The 11,952-nt window shown below is 39.7% G+C and overlaps 2 protein-coding genes across 7 annotated transcripts in view; both read right to left on the reverse strand.

The window, feature by feature from the left end:
* GPRASP1 (G protein-coupled receptor associated sorting protein 1) overlaps positions 1-11,493 on the reverse strand; it is a 45,953-nt gene extending 34,460 nt beyond the window's left edge. For 2 of the 6 annotated variants that reach the window (XM_023509043.1, XM_023509041.1), the window contains exons 1-3: positions 8,470-8,515; positions 6,748-6,804; positions 4,401-4,569 (exon numbers count right to left, since the gene is read on the reverse strand). The gene's annotated coding sequence lies outside the window, so the exon portion shown is untranslated. Of the gene's footprint in view, positions 1-4,400; positions 4,570-6,747; positions 6,805-8,082; positions 8,133-8,469; positions 8,516-11,176; positions 11,234-11,457 lie in introns of those variants that run through there. The other 4 variants (XM_023509042.1, XM_023509044.1, XM_023509045.1 and 1 more) reach the window with 4 other exon arrangements.
* Positions 6,366-8,479, reverse strand: ARMCX5 (armadillo repeat containing, X-linked 5). Its single transcript, XM_003803512.3, has one exon. It carries the CDS (start codon positions 8,428-8,430, stop codon positions 6,709-6,711), a length of 1,722 nt encoding a protein of 573 aa, XP_003803560.1. The 5' UTR covers positions 8,431-8,479; the 3' UTR covers positions 6,366-6,708.
* Positions 11,494-11,952: the final 459 nt, after the last annotated feature.

The raw sequence follows: 11,952 nt of genomic DNA on the forward strand, positions 1-11,952 counted from the left end.
TTACCTCCTTCATGTTTACATGGATGGAGCTGGAAAATATTCTTCTTAGCAAAGTATCTCAAGAATGGAAGAAAAAGTATCCAATGTACTCAACCCTATTATGAAACTAATTTATAGCTATCATTTTAGCTCAAGAATACGGGGAGAGGGAAGAGGAGGGGGAGGGTGGGTGCAGGGAGGGTGATTGGTGGGATCACACCTATGATTTATCCTATAAGGGTACATGTGAATCTTCCTAAATGTAGAATATAAATGTCTTAACACAACAACTAAGAAAATGACATGACGGCTATGTTAACCAGTTGGATGAAAGTATTCCAAACTGTATATAGAAACAACCCACTGTACCCCATGACAGTATTAATGTATACAGCTATGACTTAATAAAAAATTAAAAATAAAAAGAAAGGAATAGAAAATCTCAACAGATTCATAAATAATAAACATATTGAATCAGTAATCAAAACCTTTCCCAAAAAGAAAATTTGAGGACAAGCAGGCTTCATTTAAGAATTTTAATAAATGTGGAGAGAATTAATACTGATCCTTCTCAAATTCTTCCAAAAAATAGAACATTTCCTAAGTATTTCTATAGAACCAACATTTCCATGATACCACAGCCAGATGAAAACATCAGAAGGAAAGAATTTTACAAATACCCCTTATGAATAAAGATGCAAAAATTCTCAACAAAATACTAGCACACTACATACAATAGCATATTAAAAGGATTATATACCATGACCAAGTGTAATTTATCTAAAAAATGCAAGGGTGGTTAATATAAGTATGTCAACTTATATAGTATTTCAATTGAATCAACCAAAATAATTCCACATGATCATCTCCACGGATGAAATCGGATATCCTTTAATGATAAAAATATTTATAAAATTAGGCACAGAAAGGAATTTCCTTAACATGGTAAGAGGCATTTATGAAATACTCACAGCTAATATCATATTGAATAATAAAGTACTGAAAGCTTTCACTGGGAAAATGAGGAATAAAACAAGCATGTCTACTTTTACCACTGTTAAACAATATTGTACTGGAAGTTATAACCTGAGCAATTACACAGGAAAAAGAAATAAGTGGTATCCAAATAAGAACAAATGAGGAAAATTATTTCTATTTGTAGGTGGCATGATCCCACAGATAGAAATTCCAGGAAAATTTGCAAAAAGCTACTATAGTTCATAAATAAATTTAGTAAAATCACGTGTTACAATATCAACACACAAATATTGGTTATGTTTCTATATACCAGCAATGAACAATATGGAAAGGAAAGTAATAAAACAATTACATTTACAATATATAAAAGAATGAAATACCTAGGACTTAATTAATATAAGAAGGTGAATAATTTATACACCTAAAATTAAAAAATGCTGCTAAAAGAAATTAAAGACCCCAATACATGGGAAGGTATTTTGTGTTCATCGATTGGAAACTTAGTATCATCAAAATGGCAATATCCTAAAGCAATCTACAGATTCAATTCAACCTCTATCAAGATCCTAATGACTATTTTTTTCTTTGCATAAGTGAAACAGGTGATTCTAAAATTCACACCGATTGGAAAATGATTCAGAATAATGAAAATAATCTTGAAGCATAACAAAGTTAGAGCACTGATACGTCCTGACTTCAAAACTTACTACAAGGTGACTGTAATCAAAGAACAGCAGTACTTGATAAGACACAGAGGACTAGTTTCATTCCTCTACCTATGGATATCTAGGTTTCCCAGGACAACACAAGAAGGAATATAGACGTAAATGTAACTATGAAACTACTATGAAAAAACATAAGGGAAACAGTTTAGGACACTGGTCTGGGCAAAAATTTTATGCATAAGGCCTCAAAGGCACAGACAACAAAAGCAAAATGGGCAAATGGAATAATATCAAACTAAAAAGCTTCTGTACAACAAAGGAAATAGTCAACACAATGAAGAGAAAACCTATAGAATTGGAAAAAATATTTGCAAACTATTCATCTGACAAGGGATTAATATTCAAAATATACACTCATATGTTGTTGCATAACAAAAGGGATGCTTTCTAAGAAATTCATTTTCAGTTAAATTCATTATTGTAAGAACATCATAAAGTGTACTTACACAAACCTAGATGGTATAGCCTACTATACACCTAGGACATGTAGTATAGACTATTGCTTCTAGGCTACAAACCTGTCAGCACTGTAGGCAATTGTAACACAATGGTAAAAACATGTATCTTTAAACATATAAAAGGAATAGTAAAAATACAGCATTATAATCTTAAGGGGTCAGCCTCATATATGCAGTTCATGACTGACTGAAACATTGTTATATAGCATATGACTGTACAAGGAACTCAAACAAGTCAACATCAAAAGAACCAAATAATCTGATCTAAAAATAGGCAAATGATATGAATAGACATACCTCAAAAGAAGACATAAAAATGGCCAACCAGCATATGAGAAAAATGTTCAACATTACTAATTATCAGAAAAATGCAAATCAAAACCATAATGAGATATCATCTCACCCCAGTTAGAATGATTATTATAAAAAATGCTTGGAAAGGATCTAAAGAAAAGGGAACTCTTACACTGTTGATAATAGGACTGTGACTAGCCATTATGGAAAAAAGTATGGGGATTCTTCATAAAATTAAAAATAGAACTATCATATAATCCAACAACCCTACTGCTATGGATATATCCAAAGGAAAATAAATCAGTATGCCAAAGAGACATCTATACTCCCTTATTTATTGCAGCACTATACACAACAGCCAGGATATGGAATCAACCTAAATGTCCATCAACAGATGAGTGGATAAAGAAAATGTGGCATATATACATAGTGGAATACTATTCAGCTATAAAAAGAATGTAATTTTGTCATTTGTGACAATATAAGTAAGCCTTGAAGACATTTTTTTAAGTGAAATAATCCAGGAACAGAAAGAAAAATACCACCTGTCCTCATTCATATGTAGAAGCTAAAAAGTTAATTTTATAGAAGTAGAAATTAGAATGGTGGTTACTAAAACCTGGTAATGGACGGGTAAAAGAGCAAGCAAGATAGGAGGAATAAGTTCTAGTGCCTTTTAACATTGTAGGGTGACTACAGTTAGCAATAATTTATTGTGTATTTTCAAATAGCTAGAAGAGAGAATTTTGAATATTGCTAAAACAAAGAAATGATAGACATAAGGTGATATGCTAATTACCTTGATTTGACCATTATACATTGTATCAATGAATTGAAATATCATACTATACCCCATAAATATGTATAGTTATTATATGTCAATTAGAAACTTAAAAAACACTGAAGTACTGGCATAAAAAAAGTTATTGAGACAAATGGAATAGAATTCATAGTTCAGAAATAAATACACAAGTCCAAGGCCAATTGATTCTGACAACAGTATCAAGTCCATTCAATAGGGAAAAAAAAGACTCTAACAAATGGTGCTGGAACAATTGGATTTCCATATTATGCAAAAGAATAGATCCCTTGCTCATACTATATGTAAAAATTAACTCAAAATGGTTCAACAACCTAAACATAAGTTAAAACTATAAAACTCTCAGAAGAAAATAGGGATAAATCTCTTCTTGACCTTGAATTTAGCAATGAGTTCTTAGATATGACACCAAAAGCACAGGAACAAAAGAAAAAAGAACAGATGAACTGGACTTCATTGAAATAAAAAGAAACTTTTGCATATCAAAAGACATTAAAAGTGAACATCAACCTACAGATTAGAAAAAAATATTTGCAAAAACATGTAGCTAATAAGGGCCTTGAATCCAGAATATGTGAAAAACTCATACAATGCAATAAAAAAACAAACCCAATTAAAAAATGAGCAAACACCTTGAATATACTTACTCCAAAGAAGATATGCAAATAGCCAATAAGTATATGAAGAGATGCTCAATATTGTAAGTCATTAGAGAAACTCAAATTAAAACCACTTCACATTTATTAGGACAGCTATTTTAAAAATAATGGAAAATCCCAAGTATAGACAAGAAGCAGATAAGTTAGAACCCTTGGGTATTGTCGATGGGAATGTAAAATGGTGCAGTCACTGTGGAAAACAGTTTGGCAATTCCACAAAAAGCTGAACATATCATATGGCCAAGCAATTCTACTTCTAGGTATATACTCAAAAGAATTGAAATCAGGGACTCAAATAGATGCTTGTTCAACAATGTTCACTGCAGAATTATTCATAACAGCCAAAAGATAGAAACAACCTAAATGTCTATCAACAGACGGCACCCTAGAAACAATACAGGAGATGACTCTACCCCTAAAATTCCCACTCAAAGAAAGACCATCAACTTCTTGCTTTGACACAAATACATACATACTCCACACTCACCCTTCTCTTTAGCTGATGTTGGAAAATTTCATAGCCATCAACTGATTAAGTGTGTGCTCCACAGGGCATTTGAAACACAATATTTCCAAAGGTTCTGGTCCGACTGTATTGTGAAGATCTCCAACACTGATAACAGTACCCACAGCTGGTATTACAGGCTAGGGGAGTTCTGTGGATTAAAAAATAAGTTATAAAGAACTTCAAAAATCATCTAAATTGAAGGAAAAACCTACCCTGGTTTTTTTCCCTCTTAATACACAAAATGTAGCCAATTGTTCTTCATTTTAACTCCTGTATTTAGGAAAGATAGATTCACAATTGATCTTAACAGAAATTAACTAGGGATAGTGGTTAAAACTAGGGGTATATGACATCATGGTTGAGATTTTCCAATTCAAGCTTTCCTTTAAATGCACAAAAAGTTAGTAGACAGAGGAAGATCAATAGAAAGACCAGCATTTGTACACTAATCCTAATCTGTATTTCCACATCCAGGTGTCCTCAAACTGTGGCCCACCTAGGACATTTATCTGGCCCGCTGGCTGTTTTTGCCACCGCTGGCTGTTTTTGCCACCGCTGCCTGTCCTGCTTAGCAGCCAACTTGTCCCGGGGCCCACAGTCCAGCCCTCCAATGGTCTGAGGGACAGTGAACTGGCCCCCTGTTTAAAAAGTTTGAGGACTCCTGTAGCAGTACATAAACAGCAAGAGAGGAAGGTGAGGACCAGGCACAGTGGCTCATGCCTGTAATCCTAGCACTCTGGGAGACTGAGGCAGGTGGATTGCTTGAGCTCAGGAGTTGAGCAAAGGAAGATCATGTCTCTACTAAAAATAGCTTGGTGGTGTGGGTGATTATAGTCCCAGCTACTCAGGAGGCTGAGGCAAGAGGATCACTTGAGCCCAAGAATTTGAGGTTGCTGTGACCTATGATGCCACAGCCCTCTACCCAGAGCGACAGAGTGAGACTCTGTACACGTACGTACACACACACACACACACACACATCAAAAGGAGGCAGAGAATAGGAGATGCAGAAGTCACCCCAAATCCCAATCTACACTATGTCATTTTATATTACAAACACCTGCCCACAATCTGGATTTTGTTTAATACTGAAAATATGCCTTCAGCTAGGTAAACTATACAAATAGAATAGTGGGATTATGGGAATTAATTTCTTCCTACTACACACTCCTACAGAACTTTGGTATCCTGTGGCTGAGTCATATACAGAGCTGAGCTCTCACCATAAAGGATTAGCACAAATAAGGAGCTGGCACCAAGGACAGTCACAAATGACTAAGTCCATAGAACAAAAGCAGCAATCAAAAGCAAAGATGAGTCAACAGTCACCAAGGCAGGACAGATGAGTTTATGAAGTCCTGCAGATGATCCCAGCAAGACCCTCCTCTGAGGCCCAAGACTGCAGGGCAAGGGAATCTCAGATGAAGCACTAAATTTGGTACCCTTGGCTAGGCATTATTAAGGGCACAGTGGGATTGGGTCCCTTTAGAACCACACCACCCATGTAGCTGTGCATGGCTTTGCTGAATAGAATAAGCAGGAATCCTCTTGGGGGTTAAAAAGTTTTAAGGTATCCTGATAAGACATCCTATGTGAAAGGCTGAGCTCAAGTGCTGGGACTTAGACTGGAATGAAAGCATCTATGCTTCCTTCCTCCTGAGCTGCCTCCTCACCTCCTCCAGAGCTGTGCATACAGGGCTTCATTCCTCACTTGAAGCCCTATCAGTCAGAACCCACAGATAGCTAGTAGCACAGTCCTATTTCCTTGCATACAAAGTAATTCAACTCCTTGCACATGTTGAAACAAAAGAATCTGTCACTGTGTACTCATTTTGTTTGTGTCCCTCTACAGACACACAGACATAGACCGTGCTCCTCATCATCTTTATGTGGTTTGTGCTTTTATACCTCTGAAAAGATTTCAACTGAATAACTAGGACAATGTTTTCACCAGTTTTAGCATGTAACTTTATTAACAATATGTAAATAAAATCTCAAAGGAATACATTTATATCAATATAAAGCACAGACGTATAGCTTACTTAGGATGTATAGGTTCATTATCAGGTCATGTTGTAGGAATACTAAAAATATCTCAATGTATATAATATATAGCACAATAACAATCAACAAGTGTTCAAGCTTTCAAGATTAATTGGTATCCATAATATTGCCTCCCTCAATCAACACAGAGAACATAAATGTAGAATTTATAATTATAATATGCACTGTTTTCATACCGCAACGCCAAAAAACTGTTCAAGGTTTTATGAGAACAGACAGTTATTCAGAGTTTGAGTATTAATCGTATGACTTTATCTCTCACCTCAGGATCACTGTGCTCTGCTAAGTCTTGGAGTTTCTGACCAAACTCTTTTGCTTCCTGGAATATGGAAATAAGTTCAGATTTAGTGAACTTTTCCTTGGTAAACAGCTTTACTTTTTTTTTGAATTGGAAATTTATATTCTCAAATATTTCAATGATATTAAGAATATTGGCTTTTGATTCATTCTTGTTAAAGAAAGCAACCAATGATGACAGTACTTCAGCACTGATTAGTTCTCTTGTATTGGCTTGATTTTTAGACAAACACAGAAACACTTTTAAAACATAAAACTTGATTTTGACACTTCCCTTGTTTAACAAGGTAAGGAAATCTGGAATGTAATTGGCAATCATGTGGTGAACCTCAAAATTCAAACCCAGGTTCACTAGTAATTTTAGTCCAGCCAGTTGCTCATGGGAATTCAAGGGGTAAGAAAATATGTCCTTACAAACTTGATCTACGTACAAATCTCTTGCTTTTGGTTCTTGAGAAGACTCAGAGCTATCATCCACTGTCTTTAAATCTCTAGAATGCGCTTTAGCATTGGGATTATTGACTAAGTTTTCAATCATAACAGTAATACCTACATCATGAACTATATCTTGGGTAAATGGATAAGCAGGGCTGATGCCCATTATCATTGTAGCTATTTCATGAATGAAAGGATCCCTAGTTAACTTAAGCAGGGCAACCAGTTTATCAAACTCTTTAGGCTCTAAGCTAAAAGCACGTGATTTGCAGCGGCAGGCCTTTGGATTAGGCCCATATTTTTCCCTTTGCCTAATCTGACTTTTGATCTCAGCTAAGGTTTGGAAGTAAGGCCCATTATAAGGTGGGATCTTGGTCAGAGGCCGAATCCCCAAAGGAGTTTCAATCAAAGTCTCAATCAGGGTCCAGTCCCCTTCTGGAGGCAAGAACTCTTCCCCTCCCTCAATGGGGACTAGGACAATATACCTGGCCCTTGACCATGCTATTGCCTTTTGTTTTGTAGTAAGTTTGGGTTTGTGTGTGGGCTTGGACTTGGGCTTGGGCTTGGGCTTTGGCTTTTCCTGTATCTTAGGTAGGGGCTTGTAAACTTGAGGAGGGGTCTCTTCTTCAGGCCAGAACCAGGACCCTACACTAGGCTCTTCTCCATTCCAAAACCAAGAGCAAACATATTCTTCATCCTCATCACTGAATTTGACCCCAGTACCAGCTTTATCCCCAGCCCCACCCTTGATGTTGGCCCCGTCCCTTGACTCAGGATTAGACCCAATATTGGCCTTATTGGCACAGGACCTGATATTTTCCTCAATGCCAGCACCAACCCTGACTTCAGGGGTTATGGCACTGACCCTAGACACAGGCATAGCCTTTGACTTGTTTGAGGGCACTTGGTTTGGGGCATTTGCCGGGGGGTTTGTCTTAGTCTCAGCCAAGACTCTAGTCTTAGTCATATCTTCAGTCTTGTTTACTTCCATTGTCACAGCCACAGCCTCAGTGTTGATCACTGTCTGTGTCCTGGCTATTCCTCCATCGCCAGCCTTGACCTGGGTCACCAATTCTGTTTTCAGTTCTGCCTCAGCCACTGCCTCGGCCTGGGTCTCAGCCTTCACTCTAGCATTGGAAGAGCCACTGATTCCAGCTTTCAGGCCAGCCTCAGCCTCTCCTCTAGTTCTTTCCCTATCCCTGGAGCCAACCATGGTCCAAGTTTAAGGCAAGGCCAAGTTATGTACTCCCACCCCCATCACAGCCTTGACTGAAGGTCTGTCCCAGGTTGGTGTTTTCATAAAAAGTCCAGTAGTCACTCAGTCCCCTTTCCAACTACAGGCTCTGCCAGTGATATAGACAACATGCAGAGGAAGTTCACTCAAAGTAGGGAAGGATGGCTGTGCCTGGGCGCAGCCCTGTGGAGGGTGGTGGTCTTCAGCCACTCCAAGGCCACCAGATCTGCCACTGAAGTTGGACCTAGGGGTGGAGGAAGGAAATGGGGCTTTGAGTCTCTTCCAATTTTTTCTCTATATGCTAATTAGCACACAGAGACAAGAGAGTATGGAGATTCTGTACTAGGTGGGAAGAGGCAGCTAATTAGCAAATTCTCTCTCCCTTCATTTCACCCACTCCCTACACCTTCAAATGCCACCAGTCTCCTTTCCAAGCACCAAACAAGAGCATGACAGGTAGGAAAGCTTCATGGGAGTGAGAGAGGCTGAGGAATCCCTAGACTAGCTCTTGACCCCTGCTGGAGCCAAGCAAACGTCCACCATCTCCTCCTACAAATCTACCCAGACAGTCCCCACACTCATACCAACCTGCACTGATCTGGAGTAATTTTCTCCTCCTCTCCTTCATTCCAATGGTGATAAACCCTACAGAAGACCTACAGTCATACCTATGGACAAATAAACAAATTGGAAAATATGGAAACTAATCTCTTAGTGGACAGACCTTAGTCCCTGGTCCATATTCTCGCCTTTCCAGATACAGTTTATCTAGTGTCTCCCTCCTGATGGTTTCCTCCCTCTATTGCCCTGTTTCAGGGTTGCTCCTCCTCCTTCCCATTGCCCACCACTTTCCTCTTCAGTGATTTCCCTGGCATTTCCCTAGTTCAGAATTAGATTAGGGTGAAGAGAACAGGACAAATAAGTAGGGAGTAAGAAAAGCAGGTTTTAGCATTTCAAAGTTTACCAAGCCTCCCAATTAAATCAAGAGTGAGGGTAAGGGCAGACAATGATTATTGCTAAGCTAACAAAACAAAAGATGTGGAATTAGTCTCAGTCACCTCCTTTCCCTGTACCCTCATATCAACCTTAACAGATACAGGGCAAATTTCTCTTCTTCATTGTTTCCTAGCTTCAAGTTAGGCATACTATTTTATAAAGCTTCTTAACTGAAAGTTCCATAGACCTGGGGACAGATTTATCCACAGAGATTCACCAACACAGAGATCAATAAATGGAGATACAGGGCAGTACCTGTAGCTCAGTTGGCAGGGTGCTGGCCACATACACCTAGGGTGGCAGGTTCAAACCCAGCCCGGGTCTGCTAAGCAACAATGACAAATGCAACCAAAAAATACGTGGGTGTTATGGCAGGCACCTGTAGTCCCAGCTACTTGGGAGGCTGAGGCAAGAGAATCACTTAAGCCCAAGAATTTGAGGTTGCTGTGAGCTGTGAAGCCATGGTACTCTACCCAGGGTGATAGCCTGAGACTCTTGTCTCAAAAAAAAAAAATTGGTGATACAGGAAACAGTTTGAGACTAAGTCTTTTGTAGAGACCAGCACCGAGGGCAGAGATCCTTTCTTAATACAGATCAACAGATCACTGCTTGCCAAACATTTCTTACCTCCATTCTCACCTACTCATAAGTCTCCAAGCTCCTGTGCTTCATTACCAAAGACTGGAAATTTCCTTACAGAAGCAACTCAAACATCCCTACAAAGTAGTAGTAGTGTTAGCAGGGATGAAATGCCCAAACCACAAAGGCTGGGGAAACAATGAAAAGTATTATTTCCAAATTTCATCTAGGTTCTTATGTTTCCATCCTCTCACCCAAAGCCTGTCATTTTCTGCAACATAATGGTGGTAAAGGGATGGGGTTTGGAAAGCTTGCAGAGAGGAGATCTGAAGCTTCCCCCACCTCTAGCAACTCTAATCTTAGCCATAAAACACCTTTCAGCACTGCCATCTGTGCAAAAACCAAGCTAATTTTTTCTTTCCCCCTCCCGTTGAGGTATGCTGCCCCCTACAGATCATGAGAGAAATATGTAGTACTGCAAATTTAGGAACAAATCTCTACATACACAGAGTAGAACCTTTGTAAGTTGACGACCCAAGTGACTGTAACAAACTAGTCAACATACAGAGGTGGTCAACATAAGGAAGCAGGCCAACTGTACTCACAGGCACATGTACATGTCCAGTGTACAAAAATTAGGTCAATTTAAGGAGGTGGTCAATGTAGGGAGGTCAACTATGGAGGATATACTATATGTAAAAGTATGATAGATACACACTCAAATACCAAATGAAAATGAGTGGGAGAGACGTGTTATTAGTGGTCAGACCAGTAACCAGGCCATGAGACCCTTTTCGAATACAAGGCCTTGATTATCAAACATTAACGTTTTTTTACATGCTGTTCCTCCGAGTGCTCCCCAAAAAAACCGTCCTCGCCAACAGAGGCAGTCCCTCTTCCTCTTATATACTCCGCCATTTCACTGCTAGAAGCCTCTATTAAACCTCCATCCCTTCCCAAACATGGTCAGAAGTGGGGCGAGGGTCTGGAAATCAAGCTAGCAAAAAAACCAGATCACTTTTGTTGTTGTCATTCAAATTACCCCATCTCTCCCTCTCACCGCCCGGCTCCCGCTACTAGGTCGTGTACCCCACATTCATTTCCAAGACCCACATCCACATCCCCAAGTAATGCCCGCCTTCTCACTGACCTGCTCTGCTTTGACCAGAAGCACTTTTCTGATTTCTTTGCCTCAAGGGGTGCCGTGCCATACAGAAAGAGGAACGGACAGTCAGATGGGCACAAGGAGCGGCGGCAATGGCGGCGTCTGTGTGTGGGGGTTGCCTCGGTACCTGTGACTTAGGACGAAATATCTGCTTTATAAGATTAGGGCCGTGATTGCTAAACTACTGTCACTTTTTGGTATTCCCTTCTCTTTCCCATTCCCAGGGCTCCTCAGGACCTCACGCGAAGTAAACAATTAACATCTACCTTTTCTTCCGCAGTCTAGTCTCTGCCACGTCCCCATTACCCAAACCGGCAGCGGGAGGAGCCGGAGAGTAGTTAAAGGGGATCCGGCTTACGGAAGCGGAGTGATACCAAGCTTTGCCTAGCGCCGCTTCTGCCCGGTTCAGGTACGGGAGTACGCAGGGGGCGTAGTTCGAATATAGGAAAAACAGCGCTAAACTGAGTGAGGCAGACACCACAGTGTCTCTGTATTAGTGCTCTTCTTGTAGGAGTTCCCTAGCCAAGCCCACCATATTTTTTCTGAACTGAAATGCCGACGGGGTTCAGACTGTGGCGCTAGAAAATGAGCACTAGCCTGACAGGCGGACGGATACCAAAGTGTGCCGCCAGGGGCGGGGTCCAAATTACCATGGTGGGCAGACAGTGTCAACTGGATGTGTCCAACCTGTGGCCTGCGGACCCCATGGCGAATTGGTGAGGTCTTTTTTTGCTTATCTGTGGTGATGTCAGATATCACGA

This window comes from Otolemur garnettii, unplaced genomic scaffold (assembly GCF_000181295.1).
Source record: "Otolemur garnettii isolate 467f Iridium unplaced genomic scaffold, OtoGar3 scaffold00319, whole genome shotgun sequence".
Lineage (NCBI taxonomy): Eukaryota > Metazoa > Chordata > Mammalia > Primates > Galagidae > Otolemur > Otolemur garnettii.